The 18,939-nt window shown below is 42.3% G+C and overlaps 1 protein-coding gene and 1 pseudogene across 1 annotated transcript; both read left to right on the top strand.

The window, feature by feature from the left end:
• Window positions 1-904: 904 nt before the first annotated feature.
• LOC117426166 (sodium- and chloride-dependent GABA transporter 2-like) lies at window positions 905-7,613 on the top strand. The gene is made up of 14 exons (XM_059003449.1): window positions 905-1,100; window positions 1,219-1,353; window positions 1,550-1,690; window positions 2,014-2,101; window positions 2,196-2,328; window positions 2,475-2,609; window positions 2,769-2,872; window positions 3,250-3,374; window positions 3,643-3,755; window positions 3,902-4,039; window positions 4,213-4,315; window positions 4,533-4,633; window positions 4,722-4,892; window positions 7,112-7,613. The coding sequence occupies exons 1-14, from the start codon at window positions 905-907 to the stop codon at window positions 7,265-7,267; spliced, it is 1,839 nt and encodes a 612-aa protein (XP_058859432.1). The 3' UTR covers window positions 7,268-7,613.
• Window positions 7,614-11,089: 3,476 nt separating this feature from the next.
• Window positions 11,090-18,853, top strand: LOC117426160 (sodium- and chloride-dependent GABA transporter 2-like; annotated as a pseudogene).
• Window positions 18,854-18,939: the final 86 nt, after the last annotated feature.

Genomic DNA, 18,939 nt, shown 5'->3' with positions numbered 1-18,939 from the left:
GTTTTGTTATATTAATATTTGAAATGTATCTATGATGTATCACAATTGGTTTAAATGGCTTGTATGAAAAATAAATGACCGGTTCGTGGAACTTGGATTATGTCGTCACAGGAGAGCTTAGTATTAAAGTTTACTGTCCAGGGGGCTCCCGAGTGACGCATCCGTTAAAGGCACTCTGCATGGAGTGCAGGATGCGCCCTATAGTCTGGAGGTCGCTGGTTCGAGTCCAGGCTATTCCACTACCGACCGTGGATGGGAACTCCCAGGGGGCGGCGCACAATTGGCTGAGCGCCGACCGAGGGGTGGGGGGGGCTTAGGTCGGCCAGGGTGTCCTCGGCTCTCTGCGCACCAGCGTCCCCTGTAGACTGACCGGGCGTCAGCTGGCTTGGCTGTAAGATGCCCAGAGCTGTGTTGTCCTCCGACGCTGTAGCTCTGAAGTGGCTGCATGGCGGGCCTGCAGTGAAAAGAAGCCGATGGCTGACGGCACACCTTTCGGAGGACAGCATGTATTTGTCTTCGCCACTCCCGAGCCATCGCAGGGGTGGTAGCGGTGAGCTGAGCCTAAATACAATTGGACATTTCAAATTGAGAGAAAAACGGGGGAAAATTAATTGCTGATTAATTTACTGTCCTCTCAAATGTACACTGCTCTGATATTAATCTTAGAAGTAGAGAAAATGACCTGCACTAAGAAATTATTACAAAAGCGATGCAGTCAAGCTTCATATTATTATTTTCTCTGAAAGCCATGTTGATAACTATCAATTAACATAGAGGCTTTACTGGCATCCTTTCATAATCCATGTCCATTGATCCTCCGGTGATTATAGGAAGCAACTTGATCTGAAAGGACGGCAGCACTTTCACGTGGTAATCTCTTACACTTGTTCTAGCGGCAGGCAGGATGGAGTATGAGCTTCAGGAAGAAGTTAACTATGGTCTCACAGACCAGCTGCGCAGCCCTGTAAAGAAGAGGGTGAAAATACAGGCGAGGGGCCAATGGGCAAGCAAAACAGAGTTCATCCTGGCTGTTGCTGGGCAGATTGTCGGGCCGGGAAACGTGTGGAGGTTTCCCTACCTGTGCTACAAAAACGGGGGAGGTGGGTGGTAACATATTTGTGCCATTATGCCTGCTTACCAAGGAGTCTAAAATGTGTTTATTTAATTACAGCATGGCAGAGAATACAATGTTTTATCTTGCATTGTTTCATCAAACAGGCGTGTTCTTGATTCCCTACCTGCTGTTCCTGGTGTTCTGCGGGATACCTCTGTTCCTCCTGGAGACGGCTCTGGGGCAGTACACCAGCCAGGGGGGCATCACCGCCTGGAGGAGAATCTGCCCCCTCTTTGAAGGCGAGTGTAAAGATTACAGTTCATAAAAGAACTGTAATTGTAACTGTAACTATAAGGGTGTGATTTTGTGTAATAACCTGGATGCCCCTACAGTTGTTGTTGAGTTACTATATTTGTGTTGTTTCCCAGTTTCACAGTTAGAACATGAAGTTAATCTTTGTTTCTCCTCTTACCTTGTCTCTCTTTACCTCTTCAGGCATTGGATATGCCAGCCAAGTGATTACTGGCTACAGTGTTGTAAACTACATCATCATCCAGGCTTGGGCTCTCTTCTACCTGTTCCACTCCTTCAGCTGGGAGCTTTCCTGGGCTAGCTGTAGAAACACCTGGAATACAGGTACTCCAACAGAGAGCAGTGAGGGGATCCTGGAACACAGGCAACCACAGGAATTGGAAATGCAATTTCTCTGGCAATTGTGGATTCTTACTGAACATAAATATATAAATGCTAGAATATAACTGGCTTAGCAGTTGTTATTCAGCATACCAGGTTGCATCTAGCAACAGCTTCTTAGAAGTGCAACTCAATCTGCTAATGGAGAAACACACAAAGGTACTAATTGATAGCTTTGCAGCTTTGGTTTCCAAGTCAGGGACTGTGGATGAATTGCATCCTCCTTTACAAAGTTAACCTGTTTTATCACTCTCTGTGACTCTTAGGTACCTGTGTGGAATTTGATAAGCATAACGTCACATCCAATGGGACAATTCCAGAAAATGCTACATCACCGGCCACAGAGTTCTGGGAGTAAGTTACACAGGGCGCCTGGAGAAACACTGATAACCACTGTAGTAGTAATGAATGTGTGCGGTACCACCTCCCTGACTCATTTGCCCTTTAGGAGGCGGGTGCTGAGTATATCTGGTGGGATCGAGGAGGTGGGCAGCCTGCACTGGGAGCTGATGCTGTGTCTCCTGCTTGCTTGGATTATCTGCTATTTCTGTGTCTGGAAGGGAGTCAAATCCACAGGAAAGGTAAGAATCTGTTACTTACATGGGCTGCAGAGAACTGAGATTCTGGTCCTTAAGTGAAACCAGCCTACTGTAGATGTTAGTGATGTGTCATACACACTAGTGGAGCATCACACCATCAGACCTTTATGTCTTTTCCATCCCCACAGGTGGTGTACTTCACGGCCACGTTCCCCTACCTGATGCTGGCTGTCCTGCTGATCCGTGGACTCACTCTGCCTGGAGCCGTGGACGGGATCATCTTCTACCTCTACCCAGACCCAGCGCGGCTCGCCGATCCACAGGTATTCACCTTCATGTGCAGTGATCCAAGGCATATTTCCTTCTCTGAGGTGGTGATTTTTTGTCCTTGGGAACCCCTACAATTTCAACAGGACCACTGCAGAACATGCTAAGTTGGCAAGTGGCACCACCATCAATGCATTCATTTCTGCCTCTGTTAGGTGTGGATGGATGCAGGGATACAGATTTTCTTCTCTTATAGCATTTGTGCTGGAAGTCTGATCACCCTTGGCAGCTACAACACATACAACAGCAACTGTTACAAGTAAGCTTTTTCCTTGGTAAACAAGAGGCAAGCTGCATGTCTTGGGGAGGTATGAAGAGAGGGACTGCAGCCTGGTCCACAGGATCCAGGTTTGAATCTTGGAGGCATCTTGGAGCCTGTTATAAACATAACAAAATTTAAAACTTTAGGAGGCTCTTAATTACTGTGGTAAACGTGTCTAAGGTCTGAGTGCTGTAGTATTATATCAGGTAATCGGTTTAATTTAAGCTTTGATGTTAAGGTAATCGCTTACTGTTTCAGCACATAAATCCTGGAATTCAAATTACTCCAGGATTGAATGTGCATATAATTGAATTCCATTCAAGCACGGCTTATAAGCATGAGGAATACAGATGATACTGTCCTTGTGATTTCAGGGACTGTATGTACCTGTGCCTCCTGAACAGTGGAACAAGCTTTGTGGCCGGGTTCGCCATCTTCTCAGTGCTGGGCTTCATGGCACATGAGCAGGGAGTGCCCATCTCGGAGGTTGCTGAGTCCGGTATGGAGTGGTTCATTACTCTGGTCTTAACTGCACTTGAAGAAATTGAGAAAGACATTTGGTCCAAAGTTTCCTTTTAGTAGTTATAATTAATTACCTGAATTAATTCTTTGGTAATGTTTTTACAATCCCTGCAAAAATGTCAAACTGATTAAACAATTAAATGTGGACTTGACGGAAGTAATACATTTCCAGCAGGTTGTGGAAGATCTTTATTAAATTTATTAAGTCAGGTGGTTGTGTTCCAATAATGATTGTTCTTGTGTAGGTCCTGGCCTGGCGTTCATCGCATACCCACGCGCGGTGGCCATGATGCCACTCCCTCAGCTCTGGGCCTTCTGCTTCTTCCTCATGTTCTTCCTGCTGGGGGTGGACACTGAGGTGAGTGAAGCTGTATCTCCTACTTTCAAACTGGAGCTCAGGTACCATCCTTTTACCAAATCATACTCACAAATGAAATCAAATACTTTTTATTTTGTGAACCACATCTTTCAAAAACTAGACTCTTCTATCTCTCTCATGTGTAGTTTGTTTGCCTTGAGAACCTAACCACATCCATCTCCGACATGTACCCCTCGTTCTTCCGACAAGGTTCTCGTAGGAAACTCCTCCTGCTGTTCATCTGTGTTGTCAGCTTTCTCATCGGGCTCCTGATGGTCACAGATGTGAGTACTGGGTGATGGTGGTGATGGAGGTTGACTGTTGAAATTAACTCTTTTCACTTCCTATGCAGAAGGGAGTTTGGTGGTGGAGTTGGGGGGTTTGTGGTCCCCCAGCACTGAAATTCCTAGCAAGGCTGGTGATCTGCTCTCGTATTGCCCCCTCTCTCCCTCTGCAGGGTGGAATGTATGTCTTCCAGCTGATTGATTACTACGCCTGCACTGGGACATGTCTGATGTTCCTTGCTATTTTTGAAACCATTTGCATTGGTTGGGTGCTGGGTAAGTCAGAACAGTGGATTCTCTCCAATGTCAGACAATACCCTAGTGGTTGAATTGGGTTTTGAACCAAGGATCTCCTTGCTCACACTCCATAACTCTAACTCCATTCCATCCACTAAGGAAACTGTATGAAATGTATGAAATCTGTGGGATCACTTTTGTTAGAACAATGTCACATTCTGCTCCAGCTTCTTATCGCTTGTGTTTAATTGTTTAGGTGGTAACCATTTTTATGACTGCATAGAAGACATGATTGGCTACCGGCCTTGGCCTCTGATTAAATACTGTTGGCTCTTCTTCACTCCAGCCATCTGCATTGTAAGTGTCCCACTGTATACACTTCCTGGTATTTCTTATCATATAAATAAGGCTGTTATATTGTGTAATGCACATGTCTCTCCACTAGGGGACCTTCATCTTCTCCCTGGTGAAGTACACTCCACTGAAGTACAACAGGACATACGAGTACCCGGCCTGGGCATACACCCTCGGCTGGTTCCTCGCTCTCTCCTCCATTGTCTTGGTCCCTCTGTGGATCGTTTTCAAACTCACTCAGACCAAGGGGACCATGCCAGAGGTACACAATGTTTTGTTCTTGTATCTGCAAACAGCTGTCTATATAAGCATCTCCCACTGTTCCAATTTAAAATAAAAGAAAAACTACTAAGTCCAATCAGATATAAAATAAATGCAGTAAATTGTATATATATTCACAATGAAGAAATGCAAACACTAACGTTTGTGTGTGTGTGTATGTGTGTATATATATATATATATATATATATATATATATATATATATATATATATATATATATATATATATATATATATATTATTATTATTATTATTATTATTATTATTATTATTATATATTTCTTAGCAGACGCCCTTATCCAGGGCGACTTACAATCGTAAGCAAATACATTTCAAGTGTTACAATACAAGTAATACAATAAGAGCAAGAAATACAATAACTTTTGTTCAAGTGTGACAAACCACAATTCAATAATACAGCAGATAATAGTGATAGTTACATCAGGATATGATTAAATACAAAATACTACAGGTATATATATATACAGACATGCTCAAATTTGTTGGTACCCCTCCACAAAAAACAAAGAATGCACAATTTTCTCTGAAATAACTTGAAACTGACAAAAGTAATTGACATCCACCATTGTTTATTTCATATTTAATAGAAATCAGACTTTGCTTTTGATTTTTTATTCAACATAATATTGTAAATAATAAAACAAATGAAAATTGCATGGACAAAAATGATGGGACCGCTAACCTAATATTTTGTTACACAACCTTTAGAGGCAATCTCTGCAATCAAATGTTTTCTGTAGCTCTTAATGAGACTTCTGCACCTGTTAACAGGTAGTTTGGCCCACTCTTCCTGAGCAAACTGCTCCAGCTGTCTCAGGTTTGATGGGTGCCTTCTCCAGACTGCAAGTTTCAGCTCTTTCCATAGATGTTCGATAGGATTCAGATCAGGACTCATAGAAGGCCACTTCAGAATAGTCCAATGTTTTGTTCTTATCCATTCTTGGGTGCTTTTAGCTGTGTGTTTTGGGTCATTAATCTGTTGGAGGACCCATGACCTACGACAGAGACAGAGCTTTCTGACACTGGGCAGTACGTTTCGCTCCAGAATGCCTTGATAGTCTTGAGATTTAATTGTGCCCTGCACAGATTCAAGGCACCCTGTGCCAGGCGCAGCAAAGCAGCCCCAAAACATAACCGAGCCTCCTCCATGTTTCACTGTAGGTATGGTGTTCTTTTCTTTGAAAGCTTCATTTTTTCGTCTGTGAACATAGAGCTGATGTGACTTGCCAAAAAGCTCCAGTTTTGACTCATCTGTCCAAAGGACATTCTCCCAGAAGGATTGTGGCTTGTCAATATGCATTTTAGCAAATTCCAGTCTGGCTTTTTTATGTTTTTCTGTCAAAAGTGGAGTCCTCCTGGGTCTTCTTCCATGGAGCCCACTTTCGCTCAAAAAGCGACGGATGGTGCGATCAGAAACTGACGTACCTTCACCTTGGAGTTCAGCTTGTATCTCTTTGGCAGTTATCCTTGGTTCTTTTTCTACCATTCGCACTATCCTTCTGTTCAATCTGGGGTCAATTTTCCTGTTGCGGCCATGCCCAGGGAGGTTGGCTACAGTTCCATGGACCTTAAACTTCTTAATAATATTTGCAACTGTTGTCACAGGAACATCAAGCTGCTTGGAGATGGTCTTGTAGCCTTTACCTTTACCATGCTTGTCTATTATTTTCTTTCTGATCTCCTCAGACAACTCTCTCCTTTGCTTTCTCTGGTTCATGTTCAGTGTGGTGCACACAATGATACCAAACAGCACAGTGACTACTTTTCTCCATTGAAATAGGCTGAATGACTGATTACAAGATTGGAGACATGTGTGATACTAATTAAAGAAACTAATTAGTTTGAAATATCTCTATAATCCAATTATTTATTATCTTTTCTAAGGGGTACCAACAAATGTGTCCAGGCCATTTTAGAATATCTTTATAGATTAAGCAATAATTCATCTCTTTTCACAGCTTCTTTGCTTTATTCTATGACATACCAAAGGCATGCAAGTATACATGATAAAATAGCTTTTAATTTCATCACTTTTCAGGAGGAATGAAGCATTATTTCAATGAGCTGTAAGGGTACCAACAAATTTGAGCATGTCTGTATATATATATATTTCTATGTGTGTGTACTAAGACCACTGAATGTGTCTGATTATCTGTCTCTGCTGTTGGTGTCCTCCCAGCGCCTTCGCCTGCTGTGCCTCCCTGCCAGCGACCTGCCCCTTGGCAAGAAACAGAAAGCAAGCAGATGCCCTTTCAACTCTGAGCCCAGTCAGCAGTGTGGGGAGACTGAAACAGCTTGCAAGAAAGAGTATGAAACTGAAGACGCTCCTGTATGAAGAGAAACAAAAGCTACTTACTTTAAGAAAGGAACATACTATTGTATTTAGTGCATGTTTATCCACAACTTTAAACACTCAATTATAAATCTTATGTAAATCTACTAAAGCAACAACAACTGTGTACAATATTCTCCAGGGTAGCCCCAATTGTGTAAAACTATTACCACGGTTTGATGTTTGCTTTTTTTTCCCCACACGACAAAAAAATTTAACTTCCAACCATGGACTCAAATGTATCTTTTTTCTTTTTTAATATACAAAAAAAGATATAGATTTTCACCAAAAAATCAAAAAATAAATACTGTGGCGTGCACCGGGGCGCTATGCAAGTTAGTTACAAACGCATGGGATTGTGGGTAACCTGTAACTGGGAAAAGGGGCAATTAAACATTCAGGGGACTGTTATGAATGTATAAACATTGGGTGACGGTGGTTTGGGGGCGAGGGCTGGTGGTCACTGTGAAAAGGGGGATTCTTCCCTGTGGTGACCCCCTCTACTTTTAGTGTGTTTAAGCAGACACCCTTTAAACTCTGCAATAATAAACTGCTTGAACATTTGCTGAGTGTGTCAGTTGTCTTTTAGCCAATCACATGATTGTGATCGCTTCCAGGGTGTCCTTGTAAGGGTTTTCTCCAAACCCTTGTCTCGTTACAATACTACCACGTGTGCACCAGATACTATCTTTCTGACTGCAGCAGACACCAGGTGTTCTCGGTGGATAGGTTAGGAGACAATCACTATATTTTCCTCATGGCATAACAACTACGCAAAACTTGAGTGCTTTTAGATTCATGCTATTTTAATGTAAATACAATATTTATTGCATCCAATTGTAGTCTCTTACTATCTGGAACATTTCACTTGTTTATAAAAGCAAATGCAAAAAGAGCCATTTGAGTCATGTTTCAGGATTTGGGGCTTAATTATCTTGATTTATCATGAAGAAAAATATACACGTATGTGCCCTTTCCATTATACATTAGGCTACGTCATACAAGTTCACAGCTCCTGGAGACTAACCCACAAGAGAAAGCTATTTTACACCATGAAAGTGTTCATGATAAGGAGTAAATTGAGTCATGTGTCTCAGTGATTTACGATTACTATTGGGACCGACACATTGATGATCAAGCTCAATCCTGCTTTTGTTCTCAAAAAATGGGTGCAACTGCAACACAAAATATAGCTCATCTGTGAAAATGACAGCATTACAAAGACTGAGAGAGACATGACAAAAAAGAGAAAATTAAATGAGACTGCCATAATCTCTTACAAATATGGGTCACTGTGACAGGAGTGAAAGGAGTCCCTCTTGTAATTCACCCTCCCGACTACTGGCAGCGCTGTGCAGGGAGGACCGAGACAGAGGAGAAAGGCTGAGTAATGGTTGGGGCAGAAGCCGCAGTGGTGGCGGCCATCTTAACTTGGGGCAGGACCTCATGGTTGAGCCCCATTATTGCAATCAGCTGTGCTGCGCTTGATGATTGGCTGAGGTGGGGCAGTGCACTGATTGTTGGGGTGGGGCTCGGCACTATTTAGGCTGTGGGGTTCTGCCATTTGGGTTGGTTGTGCTGGATTAACACCTGCAAGAGACGTGCTGGTTTGTTTGTTTTCATTTATTTCTTTTCACCACTGAAGCCCTGTGTTTGCAGATCCTTGAAGAGCTGTGAGTTTGTTTTCCCTTGCTTTCCCTACCCCTTTGGATACCTGGGCGGATCTGCAGCACAGCACCTTCTGTCTGTGCCTTTGTGTTTGTGAAGCCTCAGGAGGGAGCTGGGGCAGCAGCTGGAGGACACCGGTTGCCACCACGGGGATGAACCACGTGAATGTTTTGTTGTAACTTTTGTGTCTCTGTGTAGTGCGGGACTGTTCTATTTACTGTTTTTATTTCAACCCTTGATTACTATTGCTAGTATTCAAGGGGGTTTCTTATTTTGGTTTGTGCAATACCGTACCTGTCTTTTGACCCCTGCTATTTTCCATACGGAATATTAATAAAACCCTGCCCAGCCCTGCCTTGCTGGTGCGCAGGTTGTACCTCACTGGCTGCCTGTCTCCGTCACTTCCTTCCATAACCCACCACAGTCACTAAACCCGGTGAAGTATTTGATATTGGATATTCGTGTGGATATTCAATATTCACGCATTCTGCGTCAAATAATAGCTCATAGCTCCTACATACAAACTCACAAAGGAATGTTGTTTCACCTCATGAAAGTCTTGGTGTTAATGGGTAATGTATGTCATGTCTCATTGATTTGCGAGTTATTTATCTCTTTATGCACATGCAAAACTCAATGCTCATTGTACAGTATGCTACATCATATAATGGTTAATAGCTCCTACATACAAACTCAAGACTTATTGTTACTAATTCAGAAACATTAAATAGCTGTTGGCTATTAGCTGGCCAATTGGCTTTTCAAACTCTTTTACAAATCACTGATTATTTCAATCTCTGGGGCGTTGCATAACCAGCTAGTGTCATTCTAACGTTTCCATTTCTCCATGTCCAGCTTTGTTGGGACACTGCTATCTTCTATTTCTGTTTAGAGCGTTCCATTCCTGAGCTAGTTATTCTTTTATTTGAATTTGTATAATGACTACAATGTACTGTCATGGAATGTCTTTTGGAATTAACAGTTAAGTTATTCAATATAGCTCTATGCTAAATGGGGTCATAGTAGTGCTGGGTATTCTAGTATATGTTCTAGCCTCAAGAGGATTCCTTGGATTGCAGCCTTAAAAGTGTTGGGTATTTCTTGGAGTTTATATTCTGAAAGACTTTATGGTAAGACCATATTTAAAGGTGGGATTATTTATATTTGGCTCATGCCTGCAGGTATAGATCAAACTAAAATACATCATACTCTTATAATTTAAGATAATTATATATTGAATCCAGTTATTACTGAGTTTTTGTTTTGTTATATTAATATTTGAAATGTATCTATGATGGATTACAATTGGTTTAAATGGCTTTTTTTTATGAAAAAACAAAAAAATTGACCGGTTTGTGGAACTTGGATTATGTCGTCACAGGAGAGCTTAGTATTAAAGTTTACTGTCCAGGGGGCTCCCAAGTGGCGCATCCGTTAAAGGCACTCTGCATGGAGTGCAGCATGCCCCTATAGTCTGGAGGTCGCTGGTTCGAGTCCAGGCTATTCCACTACCGACCGTGGATGGGAACTCCCAGGGGGTGGCGCACAATTGGCTGAGCGCTGACCGAGGGGTGGGGGGGGGCTTAGGTCGGCCAGGGTGTCCTCGGCTCTCTGCGCACCAGCGTCCCCTGTAGACTGACCGGGCGCCAGCTGGCTTGGCTGTAAGATGCCCAGAGCTGCGTTGTCCTCCGACGCTGTAGCTCTGAAGTGGCTGCATGGCGGGCCTGCAGTGAAAAGAAGCCGATGGCTGACGGCACACCTTTCGGAGGACAGCATGTATTTGTCTTCGCCACTCCCGAGCCATCGCAGGGGTGGTAGCGGTGAGCTGAGCCTAAATACAATTGGACATTTCAAATTGAGAGAAAAACGGGGGAAAATTAATTGGTGATTAATTTACTGTCCTCTCAAATGTACACTGCTCTGATATTAATCTTAGAAGTAGAGAAAATGACCTGCACTAAGAAATTATTACAAAAACGATGCAGTCAAGAGTCATATTATTTTCTCAAACCATGTTGATAACTATCAATTAACATAGAGGCTTTACAGGCATCCTTTCATAATCCATGTCCATTGATCCTCCGGTGATTATAGGAAGCAAAGGACGGCAGCCCTTTCACGTGGTAATCTCTTACACTTGTTCTAGCGGCAGGCAGGATGGAGTGTGAGCTTCAGGAAGAAGTTTACTATGGTCTCACAGACCAGCTGCGCAGCCCTGTAAAGAAGAGGGTGAAAATACAGGCGAGGGGCCAATGGGCAAGCAAAACAGAGTTCATCCTGGCTGTTGCTGGGCAGATTGTCGGGCTGGGAAACGTGTGGAGGTTCCCCTACCTGTGCTACAAAAACGGTGGGTGGTACCATATTTGTGCCATTATGCCTGCTTACCAAGAAGTCTAAAATGTGTTTATTTAATTACAGCATGGCAGAGAATACAATGTTTTATCTTGCATTGTATGTTCTGTTCCTCCTGGAGATGGCTCTGGGGCAGTACACCAGCCAGGGGGGCATCACCGCCTGGAGGAGAATCTGCCCCCTCTTTGAAGGCGAGTGTAAAGATAACAGTTCATAAAAGAACTGTAATTGTAACTGTAACTATAAGGGTGTGATTTTGTGTAATAACTTGGATGCCCCTACAGCTGTTGTTGAGTTACTATATTTGTGTTGTTTCCCAGTTTCCCAGTTAGAACATGAAGTTAATCTTTGTTTCTCCTCTTACCTTGTCTCTCTTTACCTCTTCAGGCATTGGATATGCCAGCCAGGTGATTACTGGCTACAGTGTTGTAAACTGTTGTAAACTACATCATCATCCAGGCTTGGGCTCTCTTCTACCTGTTCCACTCCTTCAGCTGGGAGCTTCCCTGGGCTAGCTGTAGAAACACCTGGAATACAGGTACTCCAACAGAGAGCAGTGAGGGGATCCTGGAACACAGGCAACCACAGGAATTGGAAATGCAATTTCTCTGGCAATTGTGGATTCTTACTGAACATAAATATATAAATGCTACAAAGTTAACCTGTTTTATCATTCCCTGTGACTCTTAGGTACCTGTGTGGAATTTGATAAGCATAACGTTACATCCAATGGGACAATTCCAGAAAATGCTACATCACCGGCCACAGAGTTCTGGGAGTAAGTAACACAGGGTGCCTGGAGAAACACTGATAACCACTATAGTAGTAATGAATGTGTGCGGTACCACCTCCCTGACTCTGGGTGTCATCTGCCCTTTAGGAGGCGGGTGCTGAGTATATCTGGTGGGATCGAGGAGGTGGGCAGCCTGCACTGGGAGCTGATGCTGTGTCTCCTGCTTTGCTGGATTATCTGCTATTTCTGTGTCTGGAATGGAGTCAAATCCACAGGAAAGGTAAGAATCTGTTACTTACATGGGCTGCAGAAAACTGAGATTCTGGTCCTTAAGTGAAACCAGCCTACTGTAGATGTTAGTGATGTGTCATACACACTAGTGGAGCATCACACCATCAGACTTTTATGTCTTTTCCATCCCCACAGGTGTTGTACTTCGCGGCCACGTTCCCCTACCTGATGCTGGCTGTCCTGCTGATCCGTGGACTCACTCTGCCTGGAGCCGTGGACGGGATCATCTTCTACCTCTACCCAGACCGAGCACGGCTCGCCGATCCACAGGTACTCACCTTCATGTGCAGTGATCCAAGGCATATTTCCTTCTCTGGGGTGGTAATTTTTTGTCCTTGGCAATCCCTACAATCCCTACAATTTCAAGGACCACTGCATAACCTGCTAAGTTGGCAAGTGGCATCACCATCAATGCATTAATTCAATGCTTCTGTTTGTTATTTCCCTATTTCTGCCTCTGTTAGGTGTGGATGGATGCAGGGATACAGATTTTCTTCTCTTACAGCATTTGTGTTGGAAGTCTGATCACCCTTGGCAGCTACAACACGTACAACAGCAACTGTTACAAGTAAGTAGGCATTTTCTTTGGTAAACAAGAGGCTGCATGTCTTGGGGATGTATGAAGAGAGGGACTGCAGCCTGGTCCACAGGATCCAGGTTTGAATCTTGGAAGGGTTTTCAATTACTTTTAAAGTATGTGGCACTTACAAGGTAGTAGGGGGCACCCATTTCATTGATGCATGTAGTTGGGTGCTGGGGGGTGGAAAATCTTGAAAAAACTATTAAAATGGTGCACTCAGGTACATTTTTGCATGGCTTAAGCGTGTGCTAGACTAGTAGTGGTCTGCTTGTAGTGTCTGACAAAGTACTCCATTAGTGCAATGAAGGAGCTTTAACATCCATATATAATCAACAATAGTTTAAATATTGTCTTTCAGAGATGATCCTTTGTATTTCATTTATTATCTTTTGATACTGAAGCTATTCATAAATAAGTTAGTATTCTTCACTTCATATTATTACACTCTTGTTATATACTATAATGGTAACTTGATGACATTATTATCATTATTTTTATTTATTTAGCTGCTGCCTTTATCCAATGCATCGTTTTAATAGTAAATAAAAGCAAAATACAATTTGATCTCCCAGCTCAACAGAGAGGTGCTCTGCTTTTGTGTCTTGGTTATCCCCACAACTAATCTATTTATTAATTGATTATTATTTATGAATTTTGCTTCAGTCTCAAATGACTCCTTAAGATAAAGGTAAATACATAGACGATAACATTTGTAATGTTGGATTTATACAACACACAGGGAATTAAGGTTAAGGCTATTTGAATATGAACGGCAATACGAAAGCAATACGAAACAAGATTTATAATGTATAACAGAGCAAGCAGCTGAAGCTGCTCCTGAACAAAATAAATCTATACTGTACTGTTAACAGTGGAAAAATAAGAAAATATCAAAAGAAAAAACACTAGTTTAATAATGTAAATGTTTGATATGCATAAAAAAACGACATGTCCTGAAATTACGGATTGGTGTCAAAGGTAGCTTTTCTTTCGTAATAATAAATCAAAGCAACATTTATAACAATTTGTTAATTCTTAACGAAAGACAATAGACTTAAAAAATACTATTATTCAATAGTTATTCATAACTGTGTTCTCCTTGTTTCTGCATATTTATTTGTGTGGACCTGGCCTTACAAACCTAAATAATTTTTCATAACAAAGATAAACTTGAACAAGTGTTACAGTGCCTATTGGTTCCAAGTATTGGAGACTGGTACAGGTTTATTTGGAAAGTTTGGTGGGACAAATATTTTCTACATTTTTGAAAACCCTGTCTTGGTGGCATTTACTCAGATGCAGCCTGTTATAAACATAACAAAGGTTGAAACTTTAAGAGGCTCTTAATTCTTATGGTTAAAGTGTCTAGGAACTGAGTAGAATTTTAATTAAGGTAATCGATTACTATTTAAGCTCTGAAGTTGAGGTAATCTCTTACTGTTTCAGCACACAAATCCTGGAATTCAAATTAGATGAATTCAAATTCATGGCTTATTGGCATTGAGAATAAAGATCATACTGTCCTTGTGATTTCAGGGACTGCGTGTACCTGTGCCTCCTGAACAGTGGAACAAGCTTTGTGGCCGGGTTCGCCATCTTCTCAGTGCTGGGCTTCATGGCGTATGAGCAGGGAGTGCCCATCTCGGAGGTTGCCGAGTCTGGTAAAGAGTGGTTCATGACTCTGGTCTTAATTGCACGTAAAGACATTGAGAAAGACATTTAGTCCAAAGTTTCTTTTAGTAGTTATAAAGATATTTGAATTATTTAATAGGTAATGTTTCTAGGATCCTTGCAAAAATGACAAACAGATTAAACAATGAACTGTGAACATGATTGCAATAATACATTTCCAGCAGGTTGTGAAAGATCTGGAAGGAAAGTTTTTAGTTCAGGTGGATGTGTTCCAATAATGATTGTTCGTGTGCAGGTCCTGGCCTGGCGTTCATCACATACCCACGCGCAATAGCCATGATGCCACTCCCTCAGCTTTGGGCCTTCTGCTTCCTCATGGTCTTCCTGCTGGGGGTGGACACTGAGGTGAGTGAAGCTGCATCTCCTACTTTCAAACTGGAGCTCAGGTCCAGCCTTTCAGATTGGTAGACATTGAGGAGGAAAGAATGAACCAGGGAATTGATGGTACTGTCCTGTTGCCAAATCATATCAAATATTTTATATTTGTGAACCACACCTTTAAGAAACATGGACTGTCTTCTTTCTCGCTCATGTGTAGTTTGTTTGCCTTGACAAACCTAACCACATCCATCTCCGACATGTACCCCTCGTTCTTCCGACAAGGTTCTCGTAGGACACTCCTCCTGCTGTTCATCTATGTTGTCAGCTTTGTCATTGGGCTCCTCATGGTCACGGATGTGAGTACTGGGTGATGGTGGTGATGGATGTTGACTGTTGAAATGAACTCTTTTCAGTTCCTATGCAAAAGCGTTTGGTGGTGGAGTTGGGGGGTTTGTGGCCCCTCAACACTGAAATTCCTAGCAAGGCTGGAGATCTGCTCTCGTATTGCTCCCTCTCTCCCTCTGCAGGGTGGAATGTATGTCTTCCAGCTGATTGATTACTACGCCTGCACTGGGACATGTATGATGTTCCTCGCTATTTTTGAAACCATTTGCATTGGTTGGGTGTTGGGTGAGTCACAACAGTGGATTCGCTCCAATGTCAGACAATACGCTAGTGGTTGAATTGGGTTTTGAACCCAGGATCTCCTTGCTCACACTCCATAACTCTAACTCCATTCTATCCACTAAGGAAACTGTATGAAATGTATGAAATCTGTGGGATCACTTTTGGTAGAACAATGTCACATTCTCCTGGCTCTAGGGCACATCCTGCACGCCACACAAAGCGCCTTTACTGGATGCGCCACTCGGGAGCCCCTTACCACTTGTGTTTAATTGATTAGGTGGCAACCGTTTTTATGACTGCATAGAAGACATGATTGGCTACCGGCCTTTGCCTCTGATTAAATACTGTTGGTTCTTCTTCACTCCAGCCATCTGCATTGTAAGTGTCCCACTGTATACACTTCCTGGTATTTCTTATATAAATAAGACTATGTCATGTTGTGTAATGCACTCTCTCTCCACTAGGGGACCTTCATCTTCTCCCTGGTCAAGTACACCCCACTGAAGTACAACAGGACATACGAGTACCGGCCTGGGCATACACCCTCGGCTGGTTCCTCGCTTTCTCCTCCATTTCCTTGGTCCCTCTGTGGAGCGTCTTCAAACTCACCCGGGCCAAGGGGACCATGCCAGAGGTAAGTCATATTTCTATGTTCCCGGAAGCATCTATAGAAGTGTACAACTTGTTTCTTTTATTCACCCTCCTAGCGCCTCAATACAAACAAACAAACAAACCAAAAAACTTTCAAATAAAAACCATGAAGTTGTATACATTTCTAAGTATACCTGAAACCAGCTGATAAAACCAAATAAAATCACATTCAAAACAAAGCTTGCAATCCTTGTTATCACACTGTGCATCTCTCTCTCTCTCTCTCTCTCTCTCTCTCTCTCTCTCTCTCTCTCTCTCTCTCTCTCTCTCTCTCTCTCTCTCTCTCTCTCTCTCTCTCTCTCTCTCTCTCTCTCTCTCTCTCTCTCTCTCTCTCTCTATATATATATATATATATATATATATATATATATATATATATATATATCTATATATATATCTATATATATATCTATATATATATATATATATATCTATATATATATCTATATATATATATACACACAATATATACAGTGCCTTGCATAAGTATTCACCCCCCTTGGACTTTTCCACATTTTGTAGTGTTACAACCTGGAATTAAAATGGATTTAATTGGGATTTTTACCATTTGATTTACACAACATACTTTGAAGGTGCAAAATATTTTTATTGTGACACAAAAGTTAAACAAAAAAAAAAGACATTTGTTGGTTGCATAAGTATTCACCCCCCTGAGTCAATACTTGGTAGAAACACCTTTGGCAGCAATTACAACTGTGAGTCTTTTTGGGTAAGTCTCTACCAGCTTTGCACATCTGGATCCTGCAATTTTTGCCCATTCTTCTTGGCAAAATTGCTCAAGCTCTATCAAGTTGGATGGGGACCGTTGGTGAACAGCAATTTTCAAGTCTTGCCACAGGTGGTGCCACATTGAGGTCTGGGCTTTGACTGGATCATTCTACGACATTCAGGTTCTTGTTTTTAAACCACTCCAGTGTAGCTTTGGCTGTGTGTTTAGGGTCATTGTCCTGCTGGAAGGTGAACCTCCGCCCCAGTCTCAGGTCTCTTGCAGACTGAAACAGGTTTTCCTCTAGAATTTCCCTGTATTTGGCTCCATCCATCTTGCCCTCAATCCTGACCAGTTTCCCAGTCCCTGCCGATGAAAAGCATCCCCATAACATGATGCTGCCACCACCATGCTTCACCATGGGGATGGTGTTCTCAGGGTGATAAGCAGTGTTGGCTTTGCACCACACACAGTGTTTTGCGCTAAGGCCAAAAAGTTCAATTTTGGTCTCATCAGACCAGAGAACCTTTTTCCACATGTTTGCTGTGACTCCCACATGCCTTTTGGCAAAATCCAAACGGGATTTGATATGGTTTTTTTTCAGCAATGGCTAATGCAAGGCACTGTACTGTGGGTGTACGTGTGCGTGTGTTTGGTGACATCTTGGTGAAGGACTCTGGACCCAAGACGGCCACACTTGCACAGCCACATGGCATGGTTTGATTGTTTGATTGATTTGAAAGGAAATGTGTGGAATGTGGCAAGGTGGTGACCCCCGACCACATGGTATAAAAGTAACAAAGGAGTGTTTGTTTGTAAGAGTGTGTAGGAGAATGCAGTGGCACAGAGTGAGAAAGAGAAAGAAAAACACTGATAGCTGTAGCTTGGGAGTAATATCGTGTTTATCGTGTTTAAATAAAAGTGCGCAAGAAGCGCTAAAACTGCACTTAGTGCTATTGTGTTATCTTTTGCCTGTACAAATGGCGTTTGCCTGTACAGTGGCTGGACACAATATATATATAAATATGGACTGGAGATGAGGGTGGAAAGTTTCAATTGTTATCGACAGGGGGCTATAATGTCCGAAGCTGCAGGCTGCATTGCACCCTGGAGGTAACAATAGTCTTCCGGAGGGGCATTTCATTTTCCACTATGAGCTGAGTCTGCAGTACATATTTAATATATGAATCAGTCAAGAAAATAAGTGAGGCAAGATCAGATAGTAAATATGACTTTATATATTTTGTTTAAATATAGCTGATACAGCATAGGTAAATAAATAACATAAATATTTTGAAGTTCACACCGCATAGTTGTCAAAGTCTTTGAGTGCAGGGGAAGGGTGTTCCTTTGAAAAGGGGCAGGACTGACAGTGATGTGAACCAATCACATGTCAGAGGGAGACCATTGCCCTGTGTTGTAGGGATGTTAGGGCAATATTTCAATCTATTTGTGCTCCTATGATGAGGTTTTAACCAATCACAGGCCAGAATTTATTTCCAAGCACTGATTCATTCTTTCATATACATACATTATATATATATATATATTATATATATATATTATTTTTTTTTGTGAGCCAGCTCACAAGTTTACCACGAGGAGTTAACGGGCCAACAGGCTGCATGTGTGGTTAGGTAGGCAATCATGGCTTGACTATTGTTAGACTATCATTGGCCTTAATTGGCCCACACCTGTAGCCTGTAACAGCCAAATGCCTGGCTGGTAAAAGGGAGCATGTGCCGGCAGTCTGGTGGGTTGTTTGTTTTGTTTTCCTGCCTGAGAACCTCTGGGGCTTATCTACCACAAGACTGGAATAAGAATAACAGGAATCAGTGTCGGATAACGTGGTGGTCCTTTGCGTCTGCAATTCCCTGTTCTCTACAGGGGCTACGAGGAACGTCCTGTCCGCTGCTGGGATCCATAAAAGACTGGACTGCAGAGTAAGGGTAGAAGAAGCCAAGCAAGCTGGAAAAACCCAAACCCCAGGTGGAATGACCTATTCACCAACTGGACGTGGTTATTGGTCCAGT

This window comes from Acipenser ruthenus, chromosome 29 (assembly GCF_902713425.1).
Source record: "Acipenser ruthenus chromosome 29, fAciRut3.2 maternal haplotype, whole genome shotgun sequence".
In the NCBI taxonomy this organism is placed as follows: domain Eukaryota; kingdom Metazoa; phylum Chordata; class Actinopteri; order Acipenseriformes; family Acipenseridae; genus Acipenser; species Acipenser ruthenus.
This window is presented reverse-complemented; position numbering and strand designations above follow the sequence as displayed.

Excerpts from the sequence above, each read along its gene's own strand:
- LOC117426166 (XM_059003449.1), top strand. The coding sequence starts at position 905 with ATGGAGTATGAGCTTCAGGAAGAAGTTAACTATGGTCTCACAGACCAG. Across the intron at positions 1,101-1,218 it reads GTGCTACAAAAACGGGGGAG|GCGTGTTCTTGATTCCCTAC; the intron begins GTGGGTGGTAAC and ends TTCATCAAACAG. Across the intron at positions 4,893-7,111 it reads CCAAGGGGACCATGCCAGAG|CGCCTTCGCCTGCTGTGCCT; the intron begins GTACACAATGTT and ends GTGTCCTCCCAG.